The 13,920-nt window shown below is 39.6% G+C and overlaps 1 protein-coding gene across 3 annotated transcripts; it reads left to right on the forward strand.

The window, feature by feature from the left end:
• Positions 1-606: 606 nt before the first annotated feature.
• On the forward strand, positions 607-8,439 carry LOC140807693 (uncharacterized). Of its 3 annotated transcripts, none has more exons than XM_073164654.1 (2): positions 607-1,841; positions 8,155-8,439. In XM_073164654.1, exons 1-2 carry the CDS (start codon positions 740-742, stop codon positions 8,208-8,210), a joined length of 1,158 nt encoding a protein of 385 aa, XP_073020755.1. In that variant the 5' UTR covers positions 607-739; the 3' UTR covers positions 8,211-8,439. The 3 variants fall into 3 exon arrangements, 1 of the variants encoding a protein (XP_073020755.1); XR_012112740.1 differs by lacking the exon at positions 607-1,841 and adding an exon at positions 6,031-6,187; XR_012112741.1 differs by lacking the exon at positions 607-1,841 and adding an exon at positions 6,207-7,578.
• Positions 8,440-13,920: the final 5,481 nt, after the last annotated feature.

Raw genomic sequence — 13,920 nt, forward strand, 5'->3', positions numbered from 1 at the left:
GAAAGCATGTTAAAGAAAAGTTTATGTGATGGCACGTCATTTTATGTATGCAAATATGTTCAAAGCTTATGCAAAGAGCAAGTTTATGAAAGTTTAAGTTTATTATGTAAAGTTCAAGTTTGAAGTATGTACGATCTATTTTGAAGTTGTATGGGATTTTATTATGTAGTACTCGTTATTCCCAGTTTATACGTGTTGAGTCTTTAGACTCACTAGACTTGATCGATGCAGGTGATTATGTTGATGAGGAGACAGGAGGTGGCGACCAAGGGGCAGGCTTGGACTGAGCGGGAGGCTAAACCCGAGGACCGTCAAGTTTATGTTTTAAGCATTTTAAAATACTTTGAATTTATATTCCAATGAGAAATAATTTGAACAAGTATGTTGGTGAACCATTTTATTTAATGATGTTTTGAACAACCATATCTTATGGGGGACTTGGTTGTAATATTTTATGGCAAACTTTGGAAGTTATTTTATGTTTAAGAAATTTTTTATTTTTCCGCAAATTTTGAAGTAGTAAAAGTACGGTACGTTACAGTTGGTATCAGAGCGGTGTTCTTGAAAAAGGGTTATGCCTACTGCCAGTCACAAGAAGCTCACGAAGTCCCATCTCCAGTCTGTAAGTTTTAAAATTTTGAAATTATGTTATGTAGTAAGTATATAGTCATGATTTCAGCATGGACATATTTAAAATTTAAGTTATGTGTATCTTATGTAATTTATATTATGTTCATGCATGTTGGGTAAATTTTATAACAGTATGCCTCCTAGACGTTTGATTGCCCGTGGAGCAAGGGATGAGGACAGAGAGACTTATGATGGAGAAAGGGCCACTCCTCCTCCACCACCAGATATGCAGGCACAGATGCTTGCAGGCATGACTCAATTCTTCGCACAGTTTGCGGGGAACCACGCTGCAGCAATGGGTGCAGAGGAGAGACCCAGGCCAGAAGCAGTGTATGAAAGGTTCAGGAGGATGAGTCCAAAGGAGTTCTCGGGTACCACTGACCCGATGATAGCCGAAGGATGGATCAAGTCCATCGAGGTAATCTTCGATTTTATGGAGCTGACCGATGCTGATAGGGTCAGGTGTGCCACGTTCCTTCTGTCAGGGGACGCTAGGCTATGGTGGGAGAGCGCATCAGTGGCAGTGAATTTGCAGACTTTGAATTGGACGGGATTCAAGGAATTGTTCTTCGCCAAGTACTTCACTGAAGAGGTAAGATCCCGATTGACCAGAGAATTTATGACGTTGCGTCAAGGAGACAGCAGCGTGGCAGATTTCGTCAGGAAGTTTGAGAGGGGGTGTTACTTTGTACCCCTGATTTCTAATGATGTCCAGGCAAAGCTGAGACATTTTATGGATGGTTTGCGGCCTGTCTTGCGCCGTGATGTGAGGGTAGCTGGCCCTACTACATATGCAGTTGCCGTTTCTAGAGCTTTGACGGCAGAACAAGATCTGAGGGATATCGAGGCAGACAGGCAGGGCAAGAGGCCCTATCCGGCACCACCGCAACACCAGCAGCAGCAGCATCAGCGGCCTCAGCATAAAAGGCCTTACCAAGGTCCGCCGGGGAAGAAGCCGTATAAGGGACCGCCGATGGGCAAAGGTCCAGTTCAACAGCAGGGGGCACCTCAGAAGCCCGTTATTTTCCCAGTGTGTCCTAAGTGCAACCGCCAGCATCCAGGGCCATGTTTGTATGGATCAGGCAAATGCTTTAAGTGTGGAGCTAGTGACCACATGCTGAAAGAGTGCCCGCAGTGGAAACAGCCAACTCAGGGCAGAGTGTTCGCCATGCATGCACAAGAGGCGAACCCAGACACTACACTACTGACCGGTAATCATTTCTATTTAAGCTCGGTATTATTTGCCTTGCATGTGGAAATTTTATTTGTGATTATTAGTGTGCTAGTAAGATTTTAGATTGACTTGGAATATATTGATTTCAACTATGATTAAAGTTAATTGCTAGTATTTTTGGGATATAAGTTTGGTGTTGTGCTAACATCTCTCAGGAAATATTTTCATAAAGAGATTAGCCACAACTGCACTGATAGATTCAGGAGCCACTCACTCCTTTATATCGGAGACCTTTGCTAATCATTTGGACATTAAGTCCATTGGCCTAGACGTGAATTTTTCAGTGACACTTCCATCAGGGGAAGATTTGTTAGCCACCAGTGTGATCAGAGATATTGATCTAGAACTGCAAGGTCACCTGGTATATGCAGATTTGATCATATTGCCAATGCCAGAGTTTGATATCATTTTGGGAATGGACTGGTTGACTAAGAACAGAGTTCTTATCGATTTTCAGAAGAGGTCAGTGTTGGTTAGACCGCTCGGCATGGAGCAGTTTCTTTTCGAGCCAGCTAGATGGAGGAGTTTTCCTCGCATGATTTCGTGCATGAAGGCGAGGAGATTGATTTCCAAGGGGTGTCAGGCTTTCTTGGCCAATATTGTATCAGCGCCTGATGTGACCACTCCATCTATATCAGATGTTCCAGTAGTCCGAGATTTCCCAGACGTCTTTCCAGATGACATTACAGGTCTTCCACCGGATAGAGAGGTGGAGTTTGCCATTGACCTCATGCCCGGCACAGTGCCAATCTCTAAGGCACCATACAGATTAGCTCCAGCTGAGATGTTAGAACTCAAGCAGCAGATACAGGAGCTTCTAGACAAGGAATTTATTCGCCCAAGTTTCTCACCTTGGGGCGCACCAGTACTATTTGTGAAAAAGAAAGATGGGAGCATGAGACTTTGCATCGATTACCGTGAGTTGAACAAGGTAACGATCAAGAATAAGTATCCATTACCTAGAATCGAAGACTTGTTTGATCAATTGCAGGGAGCTACCGTGTTCTCTAAGATAGATCTTCGATCAGGGTATCATCAACTGAAAGTGAAGGATGCAGATGTTCACAAGACAGCTTTCAGAACCCGGTATGGGCATTACGAGTTCTTAGTAATGCCGTTTGGAGTGACAAATGCTCCAGCTATTTTCATGGATCTTATGAACCGAGTATTCCATCCGTACCTTGATCAGTTCGTCATAGTATTTATTGACGACATCCTTATATACTCGAAGAGCCATGAGGAGCATATCAAGCATTTGAGGATAGTCTTACAGATTCTTCAGAGTCGCAAGTTATTTGCGAAATTCAGTAAGTGCGAATTTTGGTTGGAAAAGGTAGCGTTTTTGGGTCATATAGTATCTAGTAGTGGTATCGAGGTGGATCCAGCGAAAGTAGCAACTGTCAAAGAATGGGTTGAGCCAAAGAATGCATCTGAGATCCGTAGTTTTCTGGGTTTAGCTGGTTACTACCGAAAGTTTATTCAGGGATTCTCGTCGATAGCAGTGCCACTCACTTCACTTACTAAAAAGAATGCCAAATTTGTGTGGAGTGAAGAATGTCAGAAGAGCTTCGATACTTTGAAGCAAGCTCTTATTTCAGCACCGGTGTTAGCCATGCCAACAGGGCAAGGAGATTTTGTGTTATACACCGATGCATCTAAGCTCGGTTTAGGAGCAGTATTGATGCAACAAGGTCGGGTCATAGCTTATGCTTCCAGGCAGTTGAAGGTGCATGAGAAGAATTACCCGACACATGATCTTGAGTTAGCAGCTGTCGTCTTTGCATTAAAAATTTGGAGACATTATCTATATGGTGAGAAATGTCAGATTTTCACCGATCACAAGAGTCTCAAATATTTCTTCACTCAGAAAGAATTAAATATGAGACAAAGACGTTGGTTAGAATTGGTGAAGGATTACGACTGTGAAATTAGCTATCATCCGGGAAAAGCTAATGTTGTCGCAGACGCATTGAGCAGAAAAGTTGCATTCATAGCTCATTTATCAGCTCAGAGATATCTTCAGTATGAGATTCAAATGTTTGACTTGGAAGTTTACCGCAAGGGCAGAACTCCTAAGCTGTCTAATCTGACAGTCAAATCTTCCTTGTTAGATCGTATTCGAGCAGGACAGTCTTCAGATGAGCAACTACAGAAATGGAGACTAAAAGATGAATCGAAGGGCAGAGTTCTCTACACAGTGTCAGATGGTATTGTGAGATACAAAGATAGAATGTGGGTACCTAGTGGTGATTCAATCAGACAGGATATTTTGTCAGAGGCACATGCATCTCCATATTCTATTCACCCAGGAGGTACAAAGATGTACAAAGACTTGCAAATTTTGTATTGGTGGCCAGGGATGAAACGAGATATCCGCAGATATGTATCAGAATGTCTCACTTGTCAGCAGGTGAAAGCAGAGCATCAGAGACCAGCAGGGATGCTTAAGTCACTTCCCATTCCAGAGTGGAAATGGGAGAATATCACCATGGATTTTGTTGTTGGTTTACCGAGGTCAGTCAGAGGATCCAATGCCATTTGGGTTATAGTGGATCGACTAACTAAGTCGGCACATTTCTTACCAGTGAAGACGACTTTCTCTATGACGCAGTATGCGGAGCTTTATATAAGAGATATAGTTCGTTTGCATGGGATTCCAGTTTCTATTGTGTCAGACAGAGATCCGAGGTTTACATCGTCCTTCTGGAAGAGTTTACATGCAGCCATGGGGACGAAATTGTTGTTCAGTACTGCATTTCACCCTCAGACAGATGGTCAGTCTGAGAGAGTGATACAGATATTAGAAGATTTGTTGAGAGCTTGTATGATTGATTTTCAGGGGACTTGGGAGTCTAAAATATCTCTAGTGGAATTTACCTACAATAACAGTTTCCAATCATCAATAGGTATGGCTCCTTACGAAGCTTTGTACGGACGGAAGTGTAGATCACCAGTTCATTGGGATGAAGTTGGTGAGAGAGCAGAACTTGGTCCAGAGATAGTTCAGCAGACTGCAGATGTGGTGGTCAAGATTCGTGATAGAATGAAGACTGCTCAGAGTCGCCAGAAGAGTTATGCTGATAAAAGAAGAAGAGATCTTGAATTTTCCGTAGGTGATCATGTATTCATCAAGATAGCACCTATGAAGGGTGTTATGAGATTTGGGAAGAGAGGTAAGCTGAGTCCCAGATTTATTGGGCCGTTTGAAATTCTTGACAGAGTTGGGACACTAGCTTATCGTGTAGCCTTACCGCCGAATCTGGCCGGAGTGCACAATGTATTTCACGTTTCAATGTTGAGGAAGTATCTAGCAAATCCTTCGCATGTTCTGAGCCATGAGCCGTTGCAGTTGACTCCAGACTTGTCTTATGAGGAAAGACCGATTAAAATTTTAGACAGACAAGAGCGTAGACTTCGTAATAAGACGACTAAGTTAGTCAAAGTCCAGTGGCTGAATCAATCAGTGGAGGAGGCCACTTGGGAAACTGAAGCAGATATGAGAATTCGCTACCCAGAGTTGTTCGGTAAGACTTAATTTCGAGGACGAAATTTTTATAAAGGGGGAGATATTGTAAAGTCCAAAAATCAGTATACGTAAAATCCATGTATTTATTTAAATTATGAAATTTATTATTTTAATTATTTATATTTATTTAATGTACGTTAAAATATTTTCTAGAGTTTTATGTTTCAGGCGATTATTCGAGGCGAGATCGAGGGAAGGAGACCTGGACGATTTATAGTAAATTTTAAAATGGTATTTTATGTTTTTAGTCATGTTTGAGACATTTTAAATGAATTATGAAGTTTTAATTTTTTTAAAAGCCTAAATTAAGTATTAAGTTAATTTAGGATTTTAAACTTTTAAAGTTGTAACACTTGTGCATTTTTTTTTATCATATGAAATAGCCTAATTGCCCCACTAATTTGCATACACATGTTACAATATATATATATATATATATATATATATATAAATCTAAAAAAAAAAAAATAAACAAGCACACACACTTTGACTCTTACACACACTCACACACTTTACACACACAACTACACGTACACACCCACAAACACAAAACAACATTTTCTATCAAACTTTTGACTTTAGGGAATGTAATGTTTTTTAAAACTCTTTCATGTCAATTCTTCACTCCATTTTCTTTCTATTTATTTTCCCTTCAACGAGCACATTTCTTCTGAAAAATTTAAGCACAATTATAGTAAGTTTTCTTTGAAGAAAAATCGAGCTTCGTTGTCCGGGATCAACTTTCGCTCCGTCTCCGCTTCGGTATCGTCGTTTCGGTATTTTTTAAATATCAAAAGGCACGTATATTCTTTCGTTTCTGTATCGATCATGTCATATTATGCGTTACGTTGTTTTTATGCGTAAAACCATGTGTATGATGCGTAGGAGTTTGAGCGATTACGTTGGGATCACTTTTGAAATACTTTTCAGATTTGAAATTTTCGTTTTTGATGTTCTGTAAAATACTGCAATTTTTCGGTACATATTTTGAGAAAACTTTCAACTACAAAAACGTAGATCTTTTCGATACGTTCGATTTGATATAAAATTCGAGTTATTTGGATTAAAATTGAGTGAGTTATGGTGTTTTTAGTATGACTGCTCAAATTAAATCCGAAAAATCCTGTTTTGATGTTCTGTAAAATAATGAAATTTTTCGGTACATATTTTGAGAAAACCTTCAACGTGAAAAACGTAGAACTTTTCGATACCTTCGATTTGATATAAAATTCGAAATATTTGGATGAAAATTGAGTGAGTTATAGCGTTTTTCGTAGGACTGCTCAAACTGCATTTTTTTAGAAACGTTTTTGTTGTTCTGAAAAATACTGCGATTTTTCAGTAAAGATTTTGATAAAACTTTTAACGACAAAAACGTAGATCTTTTCGATAAGTTCGATTTGATATAAAATTCGAGTTATTTGGATTAAAAACGAGTGAGTTATGATGTTTTTAGTATGACTGCTCAAATCGTGTTTCAAGAAAGTTATGAATTTTAATATGTTCTTGAAGTTTTTATGTTGCAGGCTTCGTTGGAAATCGACGGGTGATCGTTGTTGCATATAAGAAAGTTAGTAATGATGTTTAGAGTATTTTTGAGGTTTTGATTCATGTCGTTAAGAGCTTGAATTATTAAGAAGTCGTAAGAAATAAACTTTAATATAAATGAAAATATTTTGGGTCGTATGAATTGTAGGGTGATTATAAAAGTTTAGTTCATTGTTATGGTGTCCTAGAATGGTCTCATAATGATGAATCTTGATGCCTTATGTGTTAATTGGGAGAATAGACATGTCGCAAAATTTTCATAAAATAATTCATCGAACAGAGCGGACACGGACCCGGACACGGAGGTAGGCTCGAGGTCCGTGCCTTCTTATTTCATCACAACAATTTTTAAACGCACGGACACGGACCATGATACGGACCTAGGGACGGGGTCCGTGTACCTTCAGATTTTAGGTATATTCTTTTATTATTTAAGATTTGATTTGAGGTTTTATGCTATGGTTTAATATGATGTTTTACAAGGTTATGTCATGGGAAATTATAGATTGTTCTAAGAATTTATTTAGCTTGGGATTAAGCATGACATTTACGTTTAAGTTGTACAAGTTAAGTTTATGTATTCATATTAGTATGTTGCAGCAACGACCCGATTGACATCCAACGAATCCCTCGACGCCAAGTAAGTATGTATGACGTGCAAAGAAAATATTTGAAGTTTTGAGGTATGCTAAATGTCTTGTGACCAAAGAAAGAAAGTTAGGATTGGAAAGCGTTAAATTATGAACGGGGACCAATCCGCCCGTTAAATTATGAACGGGTTAGATCGTGGTTGTGAAGCGTTAAATTATGAACGTGGATCAACTGGCCTGTTAAATTATGAACAGGGATCTTATGTATGTGACAGTGGATACGTCCCTGTCAGCCCAGTACTGTGGTTTGTCTGATCAGATATTTATTATGTTAAGGGTCACTTGCTTTGAAACATCCTCTACGCAAAATGATGAAGTTAAGTATGTTGAAGTATGAAAGCATGTTAAAGAAAAGTTTATGTGATGGCACGTCATTTTATGTATGCAAATATGTTCAAAGCTTATGCAAAGAGCAAGTTTATGAAAGTTTAAGTTTATTATGTAAAGTTCAAGTTTGAAGTATGTACGATCTATTTTGAAGTTGTATGGGATTTTATTATGTAGTACTCGTTATTCCCAGTTTATACGTGTTGAGTCTTTAGACTCACTAGACTTGATCGATGCAGGTGATTATGTTGATGAGGAGACAGGAGGTGGCGACCAAGGGGCAGGCTTGGACTGAGCGGGAGGCTAAACCCGAGGACCGTCAAGTTTATGTTTTAAGCATTTTAAAATACTTTGAATTTATATTCCAATGAGAAATAATTTGAACAAGTATGTTGGTGAACCATTTTATTTAATGATGTTTTGAACAACCATATCTTATGGGGGACTTGGTTGTAATATTTTATGGCAAACTTTGGAAGTTATTTTATGTTTAAGAAATTTTTTATTTTTCCGCAAATTTTGAAGTAGTAAAAGTACGGTACGTTACAGTACATAATAAAAGACAACTACTGGTCCATCTGCTATGCCCGTGATCTCCACGCTAACACGATCATCTCTGTCTCGACCCAGATCCTGCCCCACCTGTTGTTATGCACACATACAGACATAACAACAGCCGGAAAACCGGTGAGAACAAATCCCAGTATAAACATGTAAACATGCATATAAACAATCTAAACATGAAACATGCTGATATGAATGTCATTCATATAAAATTATGCAATGCGAATCTAATCATGTCTAGACTCGACTCGACTATAACTCTAGGGATCCCGTTGTGAATAAGACGTCACTCGCTGTCACCTACCCTACCAATCGAGGTGTTGTACGTCTTATTCCTAGACTTCGGCCTGATCTGTATCCATGTCTACAAAGGGGCGGTGATCTTCCCCTAAGCTGAGATATCGCCGAACATCTAGAAGTCTGCCTGATCTCCACACTGTCCTATCTTAATGCATGAATACAAAATCTGTAAACAAGCATAATCATTCTAATGCAATGCCACATGATCTGTAAACAAAGCATAGCAAGATTTGTATACAAGTTCTATAAACAAATCTATAAACAATCATAATCATATCAAGATATAATCAATAAAACAAGTATGTGATTTTGGTTGGGAAACTCAAATGTGATCTCATTTGAGTCGCAAGTCCCCAAACAAAACATGTACTATACCTTTCGTCGCACAATCGCTGTCACGGTCGCCAAACTGAATCTGAAATGGAAATGTTGATATACAATCTATCAATCTCTAATCTAAATCAACACATATCCAAGTCACTACGTGATCTCGATACAATTTGACGGCATAACGACGCAATTCTCGATACCGGTCAATCCAATTCTTAACAGTTATCAACACTATCTCATTCTCAATCATTCTCATTCATAATCCAATACAATATCCATCCAAAACACAATAACTCTGCCCCCATAATTCATAAACCATACTGAAATTCATAGGAATTGCAGATGATATCATTTCTTTGATCCGTTTACAAATATATCATGCTCAATACGTCAAGAACACAATATAACTATCATATTCTAATTTCCCAACCATCTGAATTTTGAAACCTGTTGAAATTACATAAAACTTACATCACTTTGTAGCTAGTAACGAGAGGAGCTCAAAACCGAAGTCGGATTTGAATTTGGATGAGTAAATCTTGCAAAATCACAATTTGAAAATGGAAAAGAAGTTGGAAGCTTTCCTCCTCTGAAACTATCGATTCTTGTTGCTGAAATGAAGAGAATTTCGAGGCCAATCTATATATATACTTTGCATGTTCCGAACACATGGCTTGTTGTTTGCAATACACGTCTCGCGCATATGCGCGGACACTACTCGCGCATATGCGCGAGACCTACGGGTCTCGGCAGCTTAGCCATTTCACTCCTCGCGCATATGCGCCAACTCTCCCCGCGCATATGCGCCAGCGCTACTGGCGGTGCCGCGCATATGTGCGCAATACCTCGCGCATATGCGCCGAGGCTACTGGACGCCTCGCGCTACGCTGCGCGCATGCCTTCGCGCATGTGCGCCATGCTTCGAGTTTTTACATTTCTTTTGTACATTTTGTCTTCTTTTTAAATTCAATAAAATACATCTACAATCATCTTAATTATTAACAAATCCGTCTGATTATGATAACTAAATCTTCGAGCCTTACAGAATCTGAGCGCAGCAGCTTGTTCCTCTCGACACGAGCTGCACATGGACGTAAGTTTCGTTACGTTTTGCGATGTTTTGAACTTATGATGTTGGTAGAACTGAATATGATTCAGATATGGTGTTTATACTACCGTAGATACTGTATAAGCGAAGTCAGATTAAAGAACAGACTGGTTATACAATTGTTATGAATTTCAGAAAATATTATCTGAGATTAAACACTGGAATTGTATTATTCTTGATTCAAGAATAGAGAGATGATCATGCTTATGTGTTCTGGATAGATTATTCAGTATGTTTATGACGTCAGATCGGAGAAATTATACAGTATGTTTGTATTATGAATTTCAACAGATCCTGAGTGGAATTCAATAGATATTGACATACTAGAATTAGAAGAAAGATGATATGATAGTGATTATGCCTTTAGATATAATATCTGTGATGTTGAGATTGACAGGGTTACAAGATTGTATTATTATACCGTTGAAACATCAGTTGATTCAGATTGATCAGATTCAGTTATGATTTCGATTATATTGTGATATCATTGATATGAATCAGATTGTACCTTGTTCAGACATTGATCAGATTGTATATTGAATAGAGTACTGATCAGAACAGATTGTATATTGAGTAATTCATTGATATTATGTATTCGATATTGTCTTTTCAGATTGAGATGGACAGAGTTGAATACAGATCATCATCTTCGTCAGACCGGGACGACAAAGGTATAATTCATGTGATATTCGGGAAGCATAACTCAAATTAGATTAATTTGAGTTTCCCAATAAAATCACATACTAGATTATTGTTTATACTGTTACCTGAGTATGCTTTGTTTACAGATTGTTATTCATTGCATTTAAGATAGGAAAGTCTTGACAGCCATTGTCAGACGTCTAGACGTTCGGTGTATCTCAACTTAGGAGTAGCCATTACTCCTATTGCCAGCCGTTGATACAGCTCAGACCGAAGTCTAGGAATAAGACGTACAGTCACCCCGATTGGGAGAGTAGGTGACAGCCATTGACGTCTTATTCACACCGGGATCCCTAGAGTTATAGTTGAGTCGAGTCTAGACATGATTTGACTAGAACTGCATGTGTTTATAGATGTGGTTTCATAGACTATGAAACCCAATATTATTGCTTTCAGTCATGATAGCATATGTTTATGATTTAGATTGTATATGCATGCTTATCTGATTTGAGTTGCATGTTCAGTTAGATTAGATTTCATAGATGATGAACTCTATTACTATTGTTATTGCTTGTATGCATGACAGCATGTTTCATGAATTAGTATGTGTATATGCATGTTTACCATGTTTTATACTGGGATTTATTCTCACCGGAGTTATCCGGCTGTTGTCTTGTTTTGTATGTGTGCATGACAACAGGTGGGACAGGATCAGGGTCGAGAAGACGACGAGAGAAGACGAGTTTAGCGTGGTGATTCCGGACTTGGATAGATTTGATTTTAATACTTGAAATTAGTATTTGAACCTTAGATTTAGGTTGTACAGTGTTGTACCTTTATACTGAAATGTAGTTTTATACAGATATGTATATTATTAGATGCCATTACCTTTCGTATTTATATTTTAAAAAGAAAAATTTTTAGACCCTATTTATCAGAACTGATAATTAAATCCCAACGATGATTAAGAAGATGATTAGCGTTCGGGTCCCCACAATCTCAGAGTGGTTCTTCAGTTGTTGCGAGAGAAGAGGTTGTTTGCCAAGCTGAAGAAGTGTGAGTTTTGGCTGGATCAGATTTCTTTCCTAGGTCATGTTGTTTCGTGGGATGGCATTGCTGTTGATCCATTGAAGATAGAGGCGATTCAGAATTGGCCTATTCCTACTTCTGTTTCAGAGGTACGCAGTTTCCTTGGTTTGGCGGGTTATTACCGTCGTTTCATTTCAGATTTTTCCAAGATTGCCCTGCCATTGTCCAATCTGACGAGGAAGACTGTGAAGTTCGAGTGGTCTTTTGATTGCCAGAGTGCATTTCAGGAGTTGAAGGATAGATTGACGACAGCTCCTGTTCTTTCTTTGCCCAGTGGTTCTGAGGATTTCGTTGTCTATACCGATGCGTCGAAGAGAGGCCTTGGTGCAGTTCTGATGCAGCGAGGTAAGGTCATTGCTTATGCTTCTCGCCAGTTGAAAGACTATGAGAAGAATTATCCGACGCACGATTTGGAACTAGCAGCTCCTCTTCTTTCATTGTCTTTATCGACGATATCTTGATCTATTCCAAGACCAGAGAGCTTCATGCAGAGCATCTCAGAGTGGTTCTTCAGTTGTTGCGAGAGAAGAGGTTGTTTGCCAAGCTGAAGAAGTGTGAGTTTTGGCTGGATCAGATTTCTTTCCTAGGCCATGTTGTTTCGGGGGATGGCATTGCTGTTGATCCATTGAAGATAGAGGCGATTCAGAATTGGCCTATTCCTACTACTGTCTCTGAGGTACGCAGTTTCCTTGGTTTGGCGGGTTATTACCGTCGTTTCATTTCAGATTTTTCCAAGATTGCCCTGCCATTGTCCAATCTGACGAGGAAGACTGTGAAGTTCGAGTGGTCTTTTGATTGCCAGAGTGCATTTCAGGAGTTGAAGGATAGATTGACGACAGCTCCTGTTCTTTCTTTGCCCAGTGGTTCTGAGGATTTCGTTGTCTATACCGTGCGTCGAAGAGAGGCCTTGGTGCAGTTCTGATGCAGCGAGGTAAGGTCATTGCTTATGCTTCTCGCCAGTTGAAAGACTATGAGAAAAATTATCCGACGCACGATTTGGAACTAGCAGCTGTGGTTTTCGCCCTGAAGATTTGGAAACGTTACTTGTATGGCGAAAAGTGTGAGATCTTCACAGACAACAAGAGTTTGAAGTATCTGTTTTCTCAGAAAGAGCTCAATATGCGGCAGAGGAGGTGGTTAGAGCTTGTCAAAGATTATGATGTGACGATCAGTTACCACCCAGGGAAAGCGAATGTTGTGGCCGATGCTTTGAGCCGGAAGTCGAGTGCTTCTTTGAGTTCTTTGATTCAGAGGCCATTGTTGATGGATTTGCAGCGAGAGGATATTTCTTTGGTAGTTCCGGGAACCATTGCTCGCCTTTCAGCGTTGTTCATTCGGACTACTTTGACGGACAGGATCCGTAGAGAGCAGCCTGATGATGTTCAGTTGACAGAGTTGAGAGCTAGAGCTGAGGTTAGAGGGAACTCAGAGTTTGGTTCGAATGGTGATGGTTTGGTGACTTTCAGAGGCCGTATTTGTGTTCCTGTTGGCGATGATATTCGACGAGACATTCTGACAGAGGCTCATACCGCGCCATATTTGATTCATCCAGGCAGTACGAAGATGTATCAGGATCTTCGTCGACTCTACTGGTGGCCAGGTATGAAGAAAGATGTTGCTTTGCTCATATCTCAGTGCCTTACTTGTCAGCAGGTGAAGATCGAGCACCAGAGACCTGCTGGGACATTGCTATCTTTGCCGATTCCTCAGTGGAAGTGGGAGCACATTACGATGGATTTCGTGACTGGTCTTCCCAGAGTTCAGAGAGGTTATAATTCCATTTGGGTCATCGTTGATCGATTGACCAAGTCAGCGCACTTTCTCCCAGTCAAGACGACGTACTCCATGAATCAGTATGCCGAGGATTACATTGCAGAGATTGTTAGACTTCATGGTGTGCCTGTGTCGATTGTGTCTGATCGTGACCCTAGGTTTACTTCAGAGTTTTGGAAGAGTTTGCACAGAGCTTTGG

The sequence above is a fragment of the Primulina eburnea genome, chromosome 12 (assembly GCF_022965805.1).
Source record: "Primulina eburnea isolate SZY01 chromosome 12, ASM2296580v1, whole genome shotgun sequence".
NCBI classification, from domain to species: domain Eukaryota; kingdom Viridiplantae; phylum Streptophyta; class Magnoliopsida; order Lamiales; family Gesneriaceae; genus Primulina; species Primulina eburnea.

Excerpts from the sequence above, each read along its gene's own strand:
- LOC140807693 (XM_073164654.1), top strand. The coding sequence starts at position 740 with ATGTTGGGTAAATTTTATAACAGTATGCCTCCTAGACGTTTGATTGCC. Across the intron at positions 1,842-8,154 it reads AGACACTACACTACTGACCG|GTGATTATGTTGATGAGGAG; the intron begins GTAATCATTTCT and ends TGATCGATGCAG.